A 22322-nucleotide genomic window follows, 5' to 3' on the forward strand; every position below is an offset into this window, starting at 1 on the left:
ACAGGACGGAGTTAAACAGGGCAGGAAGATTTTGCTCAGAACTGTCACAATAGGGGAGAGAGATTGAATTCAACTACCTCTGAAACACAAGGCCAGGAGAGTTTTTAAGTGCTGGGGTGAGGTAATGAAAAAGTACTGGAGGACTTTAGCAGGGACGTTGGTCAGTGTTATCAGGCCATCTGTGTTTGCTAATCAGTGCTTATGAAAGTAAGCCTCCCACCCTCCCCCAAAGACAGGGGAGACAGGATCTGTCTTTCTGGATGATTACATTTCAAAGGGATGGTTCCCAGCTCCTTGAGAAAGAGTCCTGGGTTACAAAACCGGCGAGAGGCTGGAAGAAGATTTACATCTCAAAGGATCAGAGGAGGCATTTACAATTACAAGTTTTCTAAAGTAAATGTTCCAAGAGAAGAGAGGTAAGGGACCTTAAGTCAGGAGGAAACCTGTCCACAATTTAGTCAAGCTGAAGGGAATGCCAAGGCCATTTTGGTCACCCATGGATGAACTACTAGATTTTACCTGATGATCTGGGAACTGAGCGAAAAGTCCAAGTCTTTTCTTACAGGTAAAGGATATACAATCTTAAAATCTTTACATTTTATGGATAACTAAAGGCTGCTCACAAGTAACTTACTAAATTAGGTGTTAGCATATAGCAGGGAAGTCTTTGCAATCTGCTTTAGAGTGCCAGAAATTTCACTATCTGAAGTTTACCAAATAATAATAATAGAGACACCCATTGATGCCAGACACTGTTTTAAGCATGTTTTATATAATGTACACAACAGTCCAAGAGCTCTTCTTTTCCCAGAAGTTGTGACTTGTCCGGGGTCAGACTGGGAATGGAAGAGCAGATCTCAAAACCAGGGCTGTGACTCCAGAGCCAGGGTCTGGGCCCAAAAGAGACATGCATGAGCACAACCTGAAAGAATGACAGAGGCACGTGTAGAAGAGGTTCATATTTCTTTTTTCTTTCCTTTAAATAACTGAAATGTCCTCCAAAGCCAGTCCTAACTCCACCCACTTTAACACTTCCTACCTAAGCCTTAGTTTTGTCCTGCTTCTTGAATGGAAGACAGTCTTGTCTCTCTGCAGGTGTCAAAGGCCTTCTTCCAGCTTTGCTTTCATTATTATTTACTGTGGTCTCTCAGCAGCACTTCATTTATTTATGCAGAAATTATTAATGTGACAGAGGTCAGCCTGATTTAGAATCAGTTTGGACTCCCACGATCATTTCACATTCCAGTGGCACAAAGCAGGAATGAAGATGGGTGTCCTCGACCTTTCTTTCTGCTTGGGTGATGACATCAATTACGAAAATAGTAAAAAGATGTATGACCACCATCAGTCATGGTCCTATAGCACTGGCCTGCGAGTGACTACTTAAGTGCGATATAAAAGCTTTAAGATGTGTGCCAATTCTTGTACAACCCAGATATGTGAAGGCTTCTGTTACATTTCACTTTCTAACTTAAATATTCAGGGACTTCCCTGGCGGTCCAGTGGTTAAGACTTTGCCTTCCAATGCTGGGGGTGTGGGTTCGATCCCTGGTCAGGGAACTAAGATCCACATGCCTCGCAGCCAAAAAAAAAAAAAAACACAAAACAAAAGCAATATTGTAACAAATTGAATTAAGACTTAAAAAAATACACTAAAAAAAAAAAGAGAGAAACATTCAGAAGCCTGGGAAATAACGCAGAATGCTGATAATTTGTCATTAGAGAATCAAAGTTCTTACAGTAAATGTTTTGATCCCTGTTTTGGTTACCAACTAGTTTGGGGGTGAATATGTGAATTTATTAAAAATTAATCATAAATATTTTATTAAGTACTGTTCCCAGGCTACCCTCTGGGATCAGGTTACCTAGAAAGGCATACAGTCAGGTAAAGCAATGGGTACCAAATGGCATAATTAATGCAATGAGCACTTGTCAAAATTATACAGCTGTTCATAAATTTATATATTTAGTGCTTGTCTCCCCCATTAACTAGTTAACTCCATGAGGGCAGGGACCATGTTTGTTTTGTTGCTGTACCATAGCAACTGATACATTTTAGAAACTCGATATTTTTAAATGAGTGAATGAGTCATTCATTCTGCAATTAAGAGAGGCAGCCAAAAGGCTGGAGGGGACTAGATCAGGACAGGTTTGGTCAGGGAAAGTTACTGAAATTGTCATACTGTCATAGATCTGTTATCTTCCTCATGTTTTCAAAGTCTATATTAATTGGATTCCTCTAGCTTTCCTGAGCATCTGCTATGCAGATGACACTGCACTATGTTCTCCTACCCAACTTATCCAATAAGACTGTACTCTGTAATGTAGTGACAGCCAAAGTCAATTTTCTACATAATGAATATGAAATTTTCACTCTTAAGTCTTGAGAATATAATGTCTTATTTTTATTTCAGAGTATATTTAAACACAGACCTACTGACATAAGAAACTACACATAAACCAGTTAACACTGAACACTGACTGCATGATGGCCCTCCTTCTATGTGTTGGGAGATCATCAAATTTTAGCTTCTTGCAAATGGCACTCCAAATTACCCTGAAGGTCACTAGAGGAACATTAATGATCACTAAAAATGATCATGTAGCCCAAATTCATAATTACAGAAGTACATGTCATTCTTTTAACAAAATACCATGTCTCCTCCATTCTTATACCTTCTACCTTAGTGGATAATATGATGTTCATTCAAACTGAAAAGCTTATGAGCAGTCTTTCGTGAGGTTAAATGATTGGTTGCTTGAATTTGGGGATAATGGAAATAACAAATCAAATCAGCAGCAACAGCAACAGAGAAAATCTTTAACTGTAGCTTTAGCACCTTTATAGTTAAAGAGGAATCATCTTGGGCTTTGAAAGCTTTCCTAACTGGAATAAAACCCATGAACTAGAAAGCAGATTATTTTCTTTTTTTATTTGGAAAGCGAGGTGTAATTTTATGCATGATCAATTCCATCGTATAGTCTATACATTTCCTCCAATGGAAAAGATACATTCACTAATTGTGTCAGTGTCTTTCAAAATTGTACCGCAACTACTACCTTTACATTTTGTTTTTGAAAGGTCTTGAAAACCTAGTTTGGATGTGATAACCTCTCGCTTTCCCGTTGTCTAATATAAGTTATGGTGTGATAATTAAATCACCAGTGAAGGGCATTGTTAAATTATACTGGTATTACATGAAAAAAGGATGTGTGCAGGTTTGCAAAGTGGCAACTTGAAAATTTCTTCAAATTCTTCTTTGCCTATTTGCTGTAATAAATTGTGAGTAGGATAAAAGGTTTAAGGAAATATTGAATGCAAAAAATTTACTTGACTGTTTACCAAAGATTTAAAAATATTTACAGGGGAAGTGAATTGTATAGGTTTCAACAATCATCTGTGGTTATCTTAACTATATATCAGGAAGCATCTACGTGATCACTGCCTGAATGTAGGTATGTCAGGCTAAATCTGGCAAATTGATATGCAGTCAAGTCAGTTATCATTAGTTTTCTATTTTTTTTTATCAATTACTTTATTTCTAACAGGGTAATTTTAATTAAGGTATATGGGGGACTTGACTGGTGGTCCAGTGGTTAAGACTTCGCCTTCCAATGCAGTGAGTGCAGGTTCGATCCCTGGTCAGGGAACTAAGATCCCACGTGCCTCTCAGACACAAAACCAAAACATAAAACAGAAGCAATATTGTGACAAATTCAATAAAGGCTTTCAAAATGGTCCACATCAAAAATATCTTCAAAAAAAATAAAGGTATATGGGTTTATTTAAAGTAACAATTGATTATATGCCATATCATAAATTGAAATCTGATGAAAAATCTTAGTGATTTTTTTCTGATTTAAATCTCTTAGATGTTTGCCTAAGATAGCATGTGTCCAGAATATACTCTGCTGGGAAATCTATATCACATGATGATTTTTTATGTTGTCAGAAAGTATTTTTATTTTATTTTTTTATTTTAAATGGATTTTATTTGATTTTATCATGTGCTCGTATATTTTAATTATCTGTTTTTGAGAAGGAATTGAGGCAAAGAAAAATGAAGTTCTTTTTCAGGAAATCTTCAACTCTTGCTATTTATTCATTGATTTAGTTTTAGATGTTTTATTTGAAAAAGTCCATATAAGGAAGGTTTTCATTTTGAGTGGGTGGTGTTTTAGGATTGTTCAGGTCATGAGCCTCCTTTGTTCAGATACTGGGGCTCTTTTGTGGTCATTGAGTATTAATTTTTTTTCAAGTCATCAAGCACATCCTGTTTTGTGACTTTTGTTCCATGCATCAGGAATTTCACCTGTATCTATAAATCTTTTGTGATATTTTTCTTGTAGCTTTGATCTGAAGTGACAGACTCCACTTGGCATATTCCCTTCCTGCCTGTCAATAGTTCTTATATGGGATTTCCCTGCCATCTCCCAAAACCAAAGAACAGTCACTTGCTACCAAACTGGTACAGTAATCAACGACAAAGTGGTTTATTTTGTACCACGATATTCCATTGACAACCTCTGGATGGTGGCAGGGAACACTGTGGTCTCCTTTGAAAGTGTTTTTAAACTGTAGAGAATATATACTGCTGAGAAAACTTCATCACATGTAACAGTGTCTGGAAGCTATTTTCTGTGTTGTCTGACAGGTTGTTTTTTTTTTTTTTTAACTACAATAGCTAACAAAATTAAATGTAACAGGAAGAAAAATACCAGTTTTAATGGTACAGATTGCCCATATGAGATTGTAGTTTGGATCTCAACCAAGATTAAACTAGCTAATTAAACAGAGGCAAATCATACAGAGCTGAAATTAAAACGTACCCATTTACCAGATTGTTTTGGGCAGGATTCCTTTGGTTGCAAGTGACAGAATCACAACTAAACGACTTGAATGAGAGAAGAAACTACTGTCCTAGGAAACTAGGAAGTCTGAGGGTGATCTGTCCTTAGGCGCAGCTCAATGCTGTGTTCAGCGCCCTCAACAGCGCTCGGTCTTTCTTTTATTGCTTCTCTGCCGTTGTCTGCCCTTGACTTGCTTTTCTTTCTGAGGAATTATAATGTGCAAAATGTGAGCCTATAGCCAAAGAGAATGATTTTTTTGCTCATGCCCATGAATGAAACTAATCTGGAGTAAGCCATTTATAACAATGTATACTAATTGGCCATACTGTGATTTGTTCCCCTTTAGGAAAGGTGAGGTTCATGTGGAATAAAAGGGAAAGAAAGATTTTTTTAACCATCTTAATCATTTCTAAGGGTACAGTTCAGTGATGTCAACTATATTCACATTGTTGTGCAACAAATCTCTAGAACTTTTTCATCTTGCAAAACTGAAACTCTATACCCACTAAACAATTCATTTCCCCCTCCCCCAGCCTCTGGAAACTACCATTCTATTATCTGTTTCTATGAGTTTGACTACTTTAGATAGCTCATATAAGTGGAATCATACAGTATTTGTCTTTTTGTGACTGGCTTATTTCACTTAGTGTAATGTCCTCAAGGTTCATCTATGTTGTGGCATGTGACAGGATTTCAAAAGGAAAAGACATTTCACAATTTTTTTTTTATTTTAAAGGGATATCCAAGAACACAAATGCCCTCAGGCAACTTAAATTCATAAAACAAACATAAAGAAACCTTATGGGACTGAAAATTACTGGAAAATGCACTGCTCACTTAACATTTTTCAAATTCATTCAAAACACTGAGTTTACCAGTTAAAGAAAGGCAAAATCACATCTGTAGCCTTTGGACTAAAAGTTTTAACACCTTCTTTTAAGTAGGCTTTGGGGATGATTTCTTAAAAAAAAAAGACAATTTTTGTATATAATTTTTTAATTAAACCTTTTATTTTGAGATAATTATTGATTCACATACAGCTGTTAAAAAATTATGCAAAGAAATCCCATGGATCCGTTAAGCAGTTTCCCCCAATGGCAAAATCTTGCAAAACTGTAGTGAAGTTTCCCAACCAGTATATTGACATTAATATATTCCACTGATCTTATTTAAATTTCCTATTTTTCTTATGTTTATTTTTGTGTGCATACACACGTGTAATTTCATGCAATTTTATTACTTGTGTACAATGAATTTTTAAAGCAGAGTTTGTAGATTACATGTGGCTATTTCCAAGGTGCTATTATTTTTATAAATCTTAGTAGCAAAATATGTAATGCTGTTAATTTTATGTGACAAACATGAAGAAGGGTATATCTTATACTTAAACTAGATCTTTGCTTTCAAATTTCAAAACTTACTCAAACTATATATCCTTTAACATTTTCTCGTTCTGTCTATAATTATAGAATAATATATGAATATTTAGTTTTCCCAAACCTTTCTTCTCCTTAATATTTAGAATTAGGTACTGTTTTCGTTGTGTCATTATTACCAGAGAAGTAGGACATAGTTTAAGAACGTCACTGTTAATATTTGAAGATAATAATTGAGGGGAAATAATAGTGTTAATTTAAAAGTTTACTATTTTGCTCAGAATGTTTATATTTACTGGTCTTATAAAAGACAGATCATTAGGTGTTTGCATTAAGGGCAGCAAAACTCTCCATTTAGTTATGTAGAACTGTATAACTAAATCATAGAGAGTAAAATGAGTTTAAATATTTGCAAGGCAAATTACACAACCCTTAGGTACGTAGTCACCATTATATTTTACACCTCTTTAATGATTTATTATTTCCTTGTTCACCTTCATAAATTATTCTAATTTATAGAGTTTGTACTTCCTTGAACAAGAATACCTTCTTTTCCCAAGTCCTTCTTAATCTTATATATAGGAAGAGACTCAAAGAGAATTTTCTAAGTTATTGAATAGAAAATCCTTTTTAGGAAAAATGAAGTGACATAATAGGAACAAAAGACATTGCAATAAATTGGAATAGCTTCTTCATATAAATAAATTAAGGACATTTTCTCTTCATAAAGAAAAATTAATGTAATTATTTTCTTAATAAAGAACACAAACCTTTCCAATAATTACATGGTCTCTTATTTCCCCTTCATTTCAGCAGAGACCTTATGAAGACAATTCAGTCTTTTAGTTTTTAGATGATGATCTGAAGTTAAATGATGGCTGTACTGAGCCTATTTGAATTATTTTCTAGGGAAAACTTAATCAAGGCCATTCTTGTTTACTCATTTATTCAATACTTACACTAATAATAATAGTAGTAAAAACAAGTAACAACTTTTCTGAGTCCTGAATTGTTTCTCTCTAAACCATCATAACTCTTTATTTTAGCTTTCTTAATTTCTATCTCTTCCATCCTAACTGAGCCTTCCACTGTTTATTCTTTATTTTCCTTATGATTTTGTTTTCACGTCTATGATAGTTTATTTTGTATTCTTTATTTCTTAGTTTTGTGAACTCCCATTTCATCTGTACCATCACATTCCTGAGATCTTATATTTCTACTTCGTTGTTTCCCAAGAGAGAGGAAAATGCTTCTTATGTTTTTTAGAACAGTCGTTTAATGTTCTCCTGTTCATGGCTTCTTTTCTGCGGGGGTGTGGGGCTGATTTTCATCTAGTCTTTTTTTCTTACAGAAACTTTGTGTTAGTGCTGTACTATATCCCTTTTTTAGAAAACATACTTATCTCTGGAAAAATTATCAACACTCTTCCCTGGACAAGCCCTTCACCATAGATATATTTTGGCAGAGATGTTTGTTACCATTCTAAGCTTTCTGACTTCCCCAAAGAAAAGGCATTGGGTTCTCTGCTGCCTCAGGTTAAAGCTGCTTCATGAAGACATGGTTTAACTGTTTAATTCTTTACTTTCTGTACCTCTGTCTCTTCTACTTTTCTTCTACTTCTCTGAAACAAAATACTTCCAGGAGGGGCTTGTTCTGCCAGCACAGGTCACCTCAGTTTCTGCACCCACAGCTGTATATACAGAATAAGTTTTATGGCCTGCACTGTCAGGCAGTATATTTTTCTTGGTTAGTTCTTAGGTCAACTGTCCTTGAACCCTTTTGCCACTGACAGAGGTCTTTTGCCACTGACAGAGCTTGGCCTTTTGCTACTTTTACGAGCTTTGCAATGCTCCAGAAGTTACCTTGTCCCTGTTTGCTGTCAACTTCTTAGTATTTCTTTCAACATTTTAATTGTTGAAATGAACTCCTTTATTTGCATAGCTATGATCATTCAGGAAATTATCTATGCTATGTTATCATTATTTTTTTAACACCTTTATTGGAGTATAATTGTTTTACAATGGTGTGTTAGTTTCTGCTGTATAACAAAGTGAATCAGCTATACATATACATATATCCCCATATCTCTTCCCTCTTGTGTCTCCCTCCCACCCTCCCTATCCCACCCCTCTAGGTGGTCACAAAGCACCAAGCTGATCTCCCTGTGCTATGTGGCTGCTTCCTACTAGCTATCTGTTTTACATTTGGTAGTGTATATATGTCCATGCCACTCTCTCACTTCGTCCCAGCTTACCCCTCCCCCTCCCCGTGTCCTTAAGTCCATTCTCTACATCTGTGTCTTTATTCCTGTCCTGCCCCAGGTTCTTCAGAACCTTTTTTTTTTTTTTTTAGTTTCCATATATATGTGTTAGCATACAGTATTTGTTTTCCTCTTTCTTACTAACTTCACACTGTAGGGGAGTCTGTAGGTCCATCCACTTCCCTACAAAAAATGCAATTTCATTTCTTTTTATGGCTGAGTAATATTACATTGTATATATGTGCCACATCTTCTTTATCTATTCATCTGTCAATGGACACTTAGGTTGCTTCCATGTCCTGGTTATTGTAAATAGAGCTGCAATGAACATTGTGGTACATGACTCTTTTTGAATTATGGTTTTCTCAGGGTATATGTCCAGTAGTGAGATTGCTGGTCATATGATAGTTCTATTTTTAGATTTTTAAGGAATCTCCATACTGTTCTCCATAGTGGCTGTATCAATTTACATTCCCACCAACAGTGCAAGAGGGTTCCCTTTTCTCCACATCCTCTCCAGCATTTATTGTTTGTAGATTTTTTAATGATGGCCATTCTAACTGGTGTGAGGTGATACCTCATTGTAGTTTTGATTTGCATTTCTCTATTGATTAGTGATGTTGAGCATCCTTTCACATGTTTGTTGGCAATCTGTATATTTTCTTTGGAGAAATGTCTATTTAGGTCTTCTGCCCATTTTGGGATTGGGTTGTTTGTCTTTTTGACATTGAGCTGCATGAGCTGCTTGTGTATTTTGGAAATTAATCCTTTGTCAGTTGCTTCATTTGCAAATATCTTCTTCCATTCTGAGGGTTTTCTTTTCATGTTGTTTTTGGTTTCCTTTGCCCGTGCAAAAAGTTTTTAAGTTTCACTAGGTCCCATTTATTTTTGTTTTTATTTCCATTTCTCTAGGACATGGGTCAAAAAGGGTCTTGCTGTGATTTATATCATAGAGTGTTCTGCCTATGTTTTCCTCTAAGAGTTTTATAGTGCCTGGCCTTACATTTAGGTCTTTAACCCATTTTGAGTTTATTTTTGTGTATGGTGTTAGGGAGTGTTCTAATTTCATTCTTTTACATGTAGCTGTCCAGTTTTCCCATATGCTATGTTATCATTAATAAATCTAAAAGAAATGGAAATTTAATGTAGTAGATTAATAATAACATACAGCTGTATCTTGGCATTTATTCTTCCAGTCTCTGATTTTTATAATAATCTTTCTATAACTTCTCAGATAATTTCCTTCTCAGAGGGTGAGATTTTGGGTGGTACACTTAAAACACTGGGGTCAGTCAGGACATATTGATGTCTCTTGCCATTGTGATTTTGTTAGTGTGAAATGATTTTTCCTTTCAGTATAAGGCTCTGGAGGTACCATGAAATCAATTGAAAATTCTGTAAAGGAAATGAAGCCCTGAATTATTTCAAACAAGCTAATATAATTTAAAATGTGTATTTTATACTTTTTCTTAAAGCACTTTTGCTACATTAAAAATTTAGTGTGATAAGTAGCAAAACTGACTGCTTATTCTAATTTTAGTCATAACCTCATTACCCTCAGTCAACCCTTGGTTAAATCACTTAACACTCTTGAACCTTGGTTTCCTGAAACCCCCACAATAATTTATCTTTCTGGTAGTAAAATATTGAGGACTTTTGTTAGGAGAAGGTGCCTAACGGCATGTTAGATACATTGAAGAAGTGAGTGTATGTGGCCAAATTATAACTGTTCCCAAGCATTTCCAGAAGTGAGCAAAGATGAAGCAAGCCTAGAGGGTGCTGCTCTCATCCTCTGAAAACTCCAAGCTAAAAAGAGCAATCTCAGGAGGAGGCTGGCAAACCCTTTTTTTGACTGTTTTCTATATACCAGACATGATGTTAAGCACTGTATGTGTATAAATATATATATGTATATATGTGTGTATATATATATATATATAGTCCTATTGAGCAACATTTTAATATACATTGAGGTGGTTGGCATTTTCCCTTTTATAGATTAGGAGACTGAGATTTACACAGATTGGCTAGGAAATGGCTTAGAAATGGTGGAGCCAAGGACACTACATAATGATCAAGGGATCAAACCAAGAAGAAGATATAACAGTTATAAATATATATGCACCCAACATAGGAGCACCTCAATACATAAGGCAATTGCTAACAACTGTAAAAGAGGAAATCGACAGTAACACAATAATAGTGGGGGACTTTAATACCTCACTTACACCAATGGACAGATCATCCACACAGAAAATGAATAAGGAAGCACAAGCTTTAAATGACACAATAGAACAGATAGATTTAATTGATATTTATAGGACATTCAATCCAAAAACAGCAGATTACACTTTCTTCTCAAGTGCACATGGAACATTCTCCAGGATAGATCACATTTTGGGTCACAAATCAAGCCTCGGTAAATTTAAGAAAGTTGAAGTCATATCAAGCATCTTTTCCAACCACAATGCTATGAGATTAGAAACCAATTACAGGGAAAAAAACATAAAAAACACAAAAACATGGAGACTAAATAATACATTACTAAATAACCAAGAGATCACTGAAGAAATCAAAGAGGATATCAAAAAATACCTAGAGACAATTTACAACAAAAACACAACAATCCAAAACCTATGGGATGAAGCAAAAGCAGTTCTAAGAGGGAAGTTTATAGCAGTACATGCCTACCTCAAGAAACAACAAACATCTCAAGTAAACAATCTACCCTTACAGCTAAAAGAACTAGAGAAAGAAGAACAAATAAAACCCACAGTTAGTAGAAGGAAAGAAATCATAAATATCAGAGCAGAAATAAATGAAATAGAAACAAAGAAAACAATAGCAAAGATCAATAAAACTAAAAGCTGGTTCTTTGAGAAGATAAACAAAATTGATAAACCTTTAGCCAGACTCATCAAGAAAAAGAGGGAGAGGACTCAAATCAATAAAATTAGAGATGAAAAAGGAGAAGTTACAACAGACACCGCAGAAAGATAAAGCATCCTAGGAGACTACTACAAGCAACTCTATGCCAATAAAATGGACAACCTGCGAGAAATGGACAAATTTTTAGAAAGGTATAAACTTCCAAGACTGAACCAGTAAGAAATAGAAAATATGAAAAGACCAATCACAAGTTATGAAATTGAAACTGTTTTTAAAAATCTTCCAACAAACAAAAGTCCAGGACCAGATGGCTTCATAGGTGAATTCTATCAAACATTTAGAGAAGAGCTAACACCCGTCCTTCTCAAACTCTTCCAAAAAATTGCAGAGGAAGGAACACTCCCAAACTCATTCTATGAGGCCACCATCACCCTAATACCAAAACCAGACAGAGATACTACAATAAAAGAAAATTACAGACCAATATCACTGATGAACATAGATGCAAAACTCCTCAACAAAATACTAGCAAACAGAATCCAACAACACATTAAAAGGATCATACCCCATGATCAAGTGGGGTTTATCCCAGGGATGCAAGGATTCTTCAATATACACAAATCAGTCAATGTGATACACCATATTAATAAATTGAAGAAGAAAAACCATATGATCATCTCAATAGATGCAGAACAAGCTTTTGACAAAATTCAACAGCCATTTGTGATAAAAACTCTCCGGAAAGTGGGCATAGAGGGAACTTACCTTAACGTAATAAAGGCCATATACAATAAACCCACAGCAAACATCATTCTCAATGGTGAAGAACTGAAAGCATTTCCTCTAAGATCAGGAACAAGACAAGGATGGCCACTCTTGCCACTATTATTCAGCATAGTTTTGGAGGTCCTAGCCCCAGCAATCAGAGAAGAAAAGGAAATAAAAGGAATACAAATTGGAAAAGAAGAATTAAAACTGTCACTGTTTGCAGATGACATGATACTCTACATAGAGAATCCTAAAGATGCCACCAGAAAACTACTAGAGCTAGTCAATGAATTTGGTAAAGTTGCAGGATACAAAATTAATTCACAAAAATCTCTTGCATTCCTATACACTAACAAGGAAAGATCAGAAAGAGAAATAAAGAAACAATCCCATTCACCATTGCAACAAAAAGAATAAAATACCTAGGAATAAACCTACCTAAGGAGGTAAAATACCTGTACTCAGAAAACTATAAGACACTGATGAAAGAAATCAAAGATGACACAAACAGATGGAGAGATATACCATATTATTGGATTGGAAGAATCAATACTGTGAAAATGACCACACTACCCAAAGCAATCTACAGATGCAACACAATCCCTATCAAATTACCAGTGGCATATTTACAGAACTAAAACAAAAAAACTTAAAATTTGTATGGAGACACAGAAGACCCCGAATAGCCAACGCAGTCTTGAGGGGAAAACATGGAGCAGGAGGAATCAGGCTCCCTGACTTCAGACTATACTACAAAGGTACAGTAGTCAAGGCAATATGGTACTGGCACAAAAACAGAAATGTAGATCAATGGAACAGGATAGTAAGCCCAGAGATTAAACCCATGCAGCTATGGTCAACTAATCTATGACAAAGAAGGCAAAGATATACAATGGAGAAAAGACAGCCTCTTCAATAAGTGGTGCTGGGAAAACTGGACAGCTACATGTAAAAGAATGAAATTAGAACACTCCCTAACACCATACACAAAAATAAACTCAAAATGGACTAGAGACCTAAATGTAAAACCGGACACTATAAAATGTAAGAATAAATCACATAAATCACAGCAAGATCCTTTTTGACCCTCCTCCTAGAGTAATGGAAATAAAAACAAAAATAAACACATGGGACCTAATGAAACTTAAAGGCTTTTGCAAAGCAAAGGAAGCTACAAACAAGATGAAAAGACAACCCTCAGAATGGGAGAAAATATTTGCAAACGAATCAGTGGACAAAGGATTAATCTCCAAAATATATAAACAGTTCATGCAGCTCAATATTAAAAAAACAAACCCAACCAAAAATAGTCAGGAGACCTAAATAGACATTTTTCCAAAGAAGATATACAGACTGCCAACAAACACATGAAAGGATGCTTAACCTCACTAATCATTAGAGAAATGCAAATCAAAACTATGAGTTATCACCTCGCACCAGTTAGAATGGGCATCATCAGAAAATCTACAAACAACAAATGCTGGAGAGGGTGTGGAGAAAAGGAAACCTTCGTGCACTGTTGGTGGGAATGTAAATTGATACAGCCACTATGGAGAACAGTATGGAGGTTCCTCAAAAATCTAAAAATAGAACTACCATATGACCCAGCAGTCCCACTCCTGGGCATATACTCAGAGAAAACCATAATTCAAAATGACACATGCACCCCAATGTTCATTGCTGCACTATTTACAATAGCCAGGTCATGGAAGCAACCTAAATGCTCATCGACAGATGAATGGATGAAGAAGATATGGTACATGTATACAATGGAATATTACTCAGGCGTAAAAAGAATGAAGTTCGGTCATTTGCAGAGATGTGGATGGATCTAGAGACTGTCATACAGAAGGAAGTAAGTCATAAAGAGAAAAACAAATTTTGTATATTAATGCATATATGTGGAACCTAGAAAACTGGTACAGATGAACCAGTTTGCAGGGTAGAAATTGAGACACAGATGTACAGAACAAACGTATGGACACCAAGGGGGGAAAGTGGCGGCACGGGGTTATGGTGATCTGATGAATTGGGAGATTGGGATTGACATATATACACTAATATGTATAAAATAGATAACTAATAAGAACCTTCTGTTTCAAAAAATAAAAGAAAATTCAAAATTCAAAAAAGAAATGGTGGAGCCAGTACTCAAGTTCAGATCTGGCTAATTTCATTCTCCTGTCCATTCTGCATAGTTTGGTCCTCCCTACATACAGACAGAAAATATGGATATCCTCTATGCTTCTTAATGGAAAATATGACATAAATTCATGATGTTCTAATCATTACCTCACTATCTAGAGTATGTGTGAATGTGCTATTTTTAAGGATTGCCCCCCTCCCTGACTTTGTCTGCTTGTAATATTTCTTCAAAGGAATACACTAGAAAAATAAGCACTATATAGGCAACTTGAGTTGTAATGATGTGAGTGGTGCAAGTTAGTTAAACATTTTAATACTAAGATATTTTTTCTTCTATAACAGATGTCACCTTTATCAAGTTGTGCAATATTAATCACTTCAGTATCACTAAAGGAGCTAGGTAAATCTACAATTTAACAGTCTGCCTCTGAGCAATGTTTCCTATTTAATTTAACATGTTCCCTTTTCTTAGTAATACAAAGCAGGCCTCAAGAAAGAATAGTTTCAGAGAGCCAGTACTTTTTAGAGGTGGTATAATTAGTATTCTGTATCCCATTAGATCTTCTTTAATCTTGTTGCATACCAAAAAAAAATCCATGGAAAAATTACATAAAGTAAAATACTGAAGCAAATTCTGGTAAAAAAAAAAATAATACATGGCTGATTCATTTTGTTGTGCAGTGGAGGCTAACACAACATTGTAACGTAACCATACACCAATAAAACTTTTTAAAAAATAATACAAAAATGGAGATATAACAGCCCGCTTATATGGATTTAATTTAACATCAAAGTTTCAAATAAAAATTGGCTTGTGTATTTAGAAAAAAAAATACTGGATGTAACTGAACTACTGTGTCTTGAATCAAGTCCAAAATCCGTCTCAAAATATCTAGGGTTATGTTCTTCAAGGTCAGATGATGTTGATTTGAAAATCTCTCTGAGTATAGAATAAGAGCCAGGTTAAATACTGGAGATAAAGAATCTGACATGGTATTGGTCTTATACCTTTTAGGTCATCTTCTCTATGAAAACTTCTCTGATATTCATATTCTCTCTCTCTCCTCACATATCTACACACATTTATATACATACATATCAGAAAAACCTACCTAACTCCACATGCATGTATATGCATATTTTAAAAGGTCATTTATTAATTGTAGTATAACAAACATATCTTAAGTAACAGTTCAGTGAATGTTCACAAATTAAATGTATATGTGTAACCACAACCTAGGTCAACAAATAGAATATTACCAGCCCTCCAGAGCTCCCTGCCCACTTTCTTGATTTTTGCTCAGTGTTCTTACAGCTAACAGCATACGTTAGCTTTACCTGAATTTCATATGAATAGAATCACACAAAATGTATTCTTTTGTATATGGTTTCTTTCACTTGTTTGTGATTTGTGAGATTTGTTCATGTTGTTGTGAGTAGTAGTATTTCATTTATTTTAATTGACGTATTGTTTTCCATTATGTTTATTTATTCTACTCTCGGTGTACATTAGGGTTGCTTTCGGTTTGGGGGGTATTATGAATAATGTTGCTATGAAAATGTATGTATATATACATGTATGTATTTTTAGATATATGTATGTATGTATGTGTATTGGGCATGCAGCTAAGAGTAGAATTACTGAGTCACAGGGAACGTATATGGTCATTTTAGTCAATACAAGTTTCCACAGTGGTTGAACCAAGTTACATTCTCACCAGCTGTGTATGAGAGTTCCAGATCTGCTACTTTCACAGTGCATTATCAGTCATTAACCATTTTCGTAGATTAAAATCACATTGTGACTTTAAATTGCATTACCCTGATGATGAATGAACTAGAGAAGGTTTTTGTGTATGTTTATCAGGCTTTTACATATTCTCTTTTGTGAAGTGCCCATTCAAGATTCTTTTTCCATTTTTATACTGGGTTTGTCCTTCCCTATTAATTTTTACAAGTTCATTATATATTCTGGGTATTAGTCCTTTTTGGTAAGATCTGTTAAAACTATATTCTCCCACTCTGTGGTTTACCTTTTATAATCTCTTAATGGCGTTTATGAGAAATAGAGTTCTTAATTTTAATGTAGTCCAGTTTACCAATCTATTTTTATGATAAGTACCTGGTGTCCTATTTAAGAAAATTCACCTAACCAAAACACAAGCAGATACTTTCTAGTGTTAACTTTTAGAAAAAAAATTTAACCTTTCATTTTTGTATCACCAGTGCATCTGGGACGGATTTTTTTATTGTGGGATGTAGGGGTCAGCTTTTACATTTTTCCATATGAATATATATTACTGAAAAGACCACCTTTCCTCCACTCTCCACTATCATATTTGTCATAAGTCACAAATCATATGTCATGTGTAGGTTTCCTTATGGACTATTTTGGTCCTTTCTTCTATTTGTTTATCCTTGTACCAATATCATACTTCTAAATTTCTGTAACTTTTGATCTGTAGTGTATCTTTTTTTAAGATTATCTTGAATATCCTTGACTTCATTTCTACGTAAATTTTAGAATCAACTTGTTAATATCAGCAGCAACATATTCTTTTTTAAAATGGTGGGGTTTGTATTGGAATCACCTTGAATCTATATATCAATTTGGGGGTATCAAATCGGGGAGAATTGGATTCTCACAGTAAATCCTAAACAAAATATTTGCAAATATATTCCAGCGATATATAAAGAGGATGAATATCAAGATCATGTTGGGTTTATTCAAGGAATACAAAGGTTGTTTAATATTAGAAAATGAATCAATGCAATTCACCATGTTAACAGAAGAAAAAAAAGCATCCCATAATCTTCTCAGTGGGTGCAGAAAAAAATATTTGATCAGCTTCAAAATTCACTCATGGTAAAAATCTTAGCAAACTAGAAATAGAAATGCACTTCCTTAATGTGTTAAAGAGCCATGTTGACATCTTCTTTCCTGATGTTGAGACTGAAACAAGAACATATCTGCTCTACCACATTTTACTGGAGGTTCTGGCCAGCAACAAGGAATCTAACTAACTAACTCAGACTTTTTACTTAGTGGCTTCTGTAGAGTGGGAGTTCAACAAGACAAGTGGCAGCTGCCAGTCTGAAAAGTGGCAGAGTGTCACTTCTACTGTAGTTTATTAAAGTCGTAACAAAAGAAAGGGACATAGCCCCCACCCCTAGATTGGAGGAGTGTCAGAGAATTTATCACCACAGATATGCCACACATTTGTACATGTTAGGAGCTGTTTATTTTTCACAATAAAACTTGAGCTCTAGGTTGGCTGAGTATAATATGAATCATTAATTTGCTTCCTTGGGGTCTTCCTGGGCTGTGCTCTGTTGTTTTCATCATTGAATGTTGCTATAGAGAATGTTGTGGCAAGATTCATTCTTTTCTGACTTTACAGCCAAATTGGGTTTTGTTTGTTTATTTTGCTTTTTTTTTTTCGCTTGGCCTAATTGCACATAGATATACACCTTCCTTTATTTTAAGGGAAATATGTCCCTCAGACATATTTTATGTATATATTTGTATTCCTTTACTATGTATCCAGATGTATTATATACCCAAATTTTAACAAAACTTTATTTATTGTATGTATATAGATCCAAACTTTGATACAAACTTTTAAATATATATCAAATATATACATTTATATGTGTGTATGCATATAGACATATACGCCCATACTTTTAACCTATATTTTAAACTTCTATTATTTTGCTATATTTTCTCAAATCCCTTCTTTCTATGTTTTTCACAAATCTCTTTTTATGCTTCTTATAATGTGAGTATCAGTGGTTTTATTTATCTTACTTAGCTCATTTATCTATTCCTTGAGTTCTTTTTGAGAGGGGAGGGAGGAGTGTATTGTCCTTAATTTTTTTATTTTGTCTATGGTTTTGGATATGTATTCTTAAGTTTGCAATATTCCTTTCCTCCTTTTAATCAATGTATTTGCAGATATCTCATGCTGCTGCCGCTGCTGGCCCTCCTCCCCCTCCTCTTCCTTCACCGCCTGTCCTCCTCCATTGGTACTTATCTTGAATGGGTGTGATGGAGGTTTCTTTATTGACTGGCAGAGGAGACAGCTGGCAGTTTGAAGTGTGATCTCATTTTTGTTCCTGCCTGAGGTTGTGAGCTTTTTCTAGATTAGCAGAGAGATTTTTCTGGCTTATAAGGATGTCAGCCATTTTGAGTATGATCTTTTAAATAGGCAGTGTAGATCAATATAGTTTCTGTTCCACATTACCTTACCAAGAACTTACTCTGTAAAGATGGTATATCAGGATGCTAAGTAAAATGTAGGTCTCCTCTAGGGCTGATATTACCATTCCAAGAAACAGGACATTGGTTTACTCCTCAGAGTGAGCCCCTGTTTTGGAAAATCCATGTTCTACCCACCTGTCTCACCCTCACAATGATTCATTATGGGGTTATGGATGTAGTCGATTCTTGTTTTCTTTGATATTTCAAACTTATCCTAATATCTTGATTTCCTTCTCCTTTTCAGATGCAGCAGCTGTTCCATGAAAATTATGAACACAATCGGAAGGGTTATATCCAAGACCTTCACAACAGCAAAATCCATGCAGCCATAACACTTCATCCAAACAAAAGGCCTGCCTACCAATACAGGCTTCATAATTACATGCTTAGCCGCAAAATTTCTGAACTTCGCTACCACACCATCCAGCTCCACCGGGAGAGTGCTCTGATGAGCAAGCTCAGTAACAGTGAAGTGAGCAAAGAGGACCAGCAGCTGGGAGTGATGCCTTCTTTCAATCACTTCCAGCCTCGGGAGAGAGATGAAGTGATAGAATGGGAGTTCCTGACAGGGAAGCTCCTCTACTCAGCATCTGAGAACCAGCCTCCCCGACAGAGCATCAGCAGCATCCTGAGAACAGTGCTGGATGACACCATCCTACAGGTGATGGAGATGATCAATGAGAATGCCAAGAGTAGAGGACGGCTCATTGACTTCAAGGAAATTCAGTATGGCTACCGCAGGGTTGATCCCCTGCATGGGGTGGAGTACATCTTGGATTTACTCCTCTTATACAAAAGACACAAGGGGAGGAAACTGACTGTGCCAGTAAGACGTCATGCCTATCTTCAGCAGTTGTTCAGCAAGCCTTTCTTCAGAGAAACTGAAGAGCTAGATGTCAACAGTCTTGTAGAGAGTATTAACAGTGACACTCAGTCATTCTCCTTTATATCTAATTCTTTAAAGATATTATCTTCTTTTCAAGGTGCCAAAGAAATGGGAGGGCCCAATGAAAAGAAAATACATATTCTTGTCCCTCTCATTGGAAGGTATGACATTTTCTTGAGATTCATGGAGAACTTTGAAAACACTTGTCTTATCCCAAAGCAGAATGTAAAGCTGGTCATCATCCTTTTCAGTAGGGATTCTGGCCAAGATTCCAGCAAGCATATTGAGCTGATACAAGAATATCAAAACAAGTACCCTAAAGCAGAAATGACCCTGATCCCCATGAAGGGAGAGTTTTCCAGAGGTCTTGGTCTTGAAATGGGATCTTCCCAGTTTGACAATGATACTTTGCTGCTATTTTGTGATGTTGACTTGATCTTCAGAGGAGACTTTCTCCAACGATGTAGAGACAATACAATTCAGGGACAACAGGTGTACTATCCCATCATCTTTAGCCAGTATGACCCAAAGGTAACCAATGGGGGAAGTCCTCCCACTGATAATGACTTTGTCTTCTCAAAGAAGACTGGATTTTGGAGAGACTATGGATATGGAATTACCTGTATTTATAAAAGTGATCTTCTGGGTGCAGGTGGATTTGATACCTCAATACAAGGCTGGGGACTGGAAGATGTAGATCTCTACAATAAAGTTATTCAATCTGGCTTAAGGCCCTTCAGAAGTCAAGAAGTAGGAGTGGTGCATATTTTCCATCCAGTTCATTGTGACCCTAACTTGGACCCTAAGCAGTATAAGATGTGCTTAGGATCCAAGGCAAGTACTTTTGCCTCAACCGTGCAACTGGCTGAACTGTGGTTGGAAAAACATTTGGGTGTCAGGTACAATCGAACTCTCTCCTGACAGTCCAGGCAACACATATTGCCTTTTTAAAGGGGAGTTTACCTCATTGTTCGTTGTTGTTATTTTTATTTTATTATTGTTATTTTTATTATTATAATTATTATTGTTATAATTTTATTTTGTTGTCCTGGTCTTAAACTACTCTTGGTTGTCTTCCAAAGGGTGTTTGTTGACCTCAAACAAGAAGAGTCTGCGGTTCACTGATATTTCAGATTTCTACTGAAGTCAATAGGTATATTACTTTTATATATCTTTGAGATTGAGATTGAGTTAAATCGTGGCAATCAAATGACTTTTGAAGCTCATTCATCATGAGAGACAGCTTAGAAGAATGTTCTCTTGGGGCTTAAAGATGCAATATCGACTTTTCTTTCGTTTGTCAAATTCAATGTGATACGAATATTTACTGGTGAAAGGTACCACAAAAGTGCTTTATGCTTCCTATGGGGAAGGGACTCTGTAACATAAACTTGAGTTTTGTAATTTATACAAGGACTTAAATATATAGACAGTAATTTTCTTCATCTTTAGAATTTTTAAAGGAAATGAACACTTATGATTGTATGTTTATTTTTTAAAAAAAAAGTTTTAAAAATTGAGGAGTTTGTTCCACAAGCAACCGGTACTGGCTACCCTGGTCTTATGACAGTTATCTGCTCCTCACAACTGTCTGCTATAAATGCGAATGAATTTTATTTTCTCAAGGAAATATGATTTAATTAAATATTCATGTACATTTTAGAAGCTTTATGAAACAATGTCCTTCATTTGCTGGCAAGAAGATAAAATATGACAGAACCTGGTTATTTATAATAAAACACAGGTATAACAATATTCTTTTTCAAAAACACTGAAAAATTTGTGTTGTTTCCTTTTAGTCAGTCATATTTGATGTATTTCTTAATGGTCATACTCACCAAAACATGCTTGCTACACAGGCTGAAAAGTTAATATGGAATTATGGGCATGATATTTGTATCAGTATGCTTTAAGTCCTAGCCTTCATTAAGTGATTAAAATGAGCAGTTTTTAAGTCAGTAATTTACAATCTGGGGGAAATATTCCTCTTCGATCTCATTAGCTTTGTGATCAAACTGAACCAAGAACAGGTCAGAAATGGCTTTTAATATGGATTGGTAGACGGCTCAAAGATGCAAAAATAAATGCGGAAATTATAAATATCAAATTAATTTTACAAAAATAATACTGCAATTTATAAAACACCTAGGAAAATGTCATTTAATTTCGTATATCATTCTTTCTCAAAACTGAATCAATGGTGCCCAGTTTGTAGAAAAATATAATCTCATTCGAGAAATATAAGAAAAAATGAAAATCTGTACAAGAAGCTCTTAGGAAGGCATATTTTGAAAATTTCATTTTGTAAATAGGTAATATATTTGCATAGTTCCAAAATCAAAGAAAAATTTTAAATGTCTACAGCTATCAGTCTCACTCTCTATTCACTCAGATCTGCCCTCAGCTGCACATGACCACCATTTTAGGTGTATGTATGTTTGTGTGCATGCTTGGCTAAAGTTTCATAAGCAGAAAAGACACGTATTTATTTTTTCACTCTTTATACACAAAATGCAGCACTTTGTACATACCGTTCTACACTTTGATTTTCTTTTTTCACACAAGAACACTAAAATTTGCATCAAAATTGATTTGAAAGCAATTGTAAATTGTTACCATTAGTTGGAACTGATTGCCAAGAGGCCATATAGCCTTTGCCTTAGTAATGGGGTTTCTTACATGGTAACACTGTCTTTTAGTGAAGACATTTTAGGGGCTTCAGAAAAAATAACGTTGCTTAATATTGTGACGAATATGGCACTTTCCTTGACTAAAACATGTAATCTTAACAACGTAAGGTTCATTAGAAAGGAATTCATGGCACTTTTATATGTTAAAAATCTTGACAGGGCCAACATTTCAGAGTTGATCTCTGCTCCAATG

The 22322-nt window shown here is 35.3% G+C and overlaps 1 protein-coding gene across 1 annotated transcript in view; it reads left to right on the top strand.

The window, feature by feature from the left end:
* CHSY3 (chondroitin sulfate synthase 3) overlaps positions 1–21218 on the top strand; it is a 278313-nt gene extending 257095 nt beyond the window's left edge. Inside the window, exon 3 of the mRNA XM_029218938.1 lies at positions 18798–21218. Within this exon, the coding sequence (XP_029074771.1) occupies positions 18798–20360 (1563 nt within the window). The 3' untranslated portion in view covers positions 20361–21218. The remainder of the gene's footprint in view (positions 1–18797) is intronic.
* The last annotated feature ends 1104 nt before the right edge of the window (positions 21219–22322 follow it).

This window comes from Monodon monoceros, unplaced genomic scaffold, assembly GCF_005190385.1.
Source record: "Monodon monoceros isolate NGI ecotype Baffin Bay Population unplaced genomic scaffold, NGI_Narwhal_1 Super_Scaffold_12, whole genome shotgun sequence".
Taxonomy (NCBI): domain Eukaryota; kingdom Metazoa; phylum Chordata; class Mammalia; order Artiodactyla; family Monodontidae; genus Monodon; species Monodon monoceros.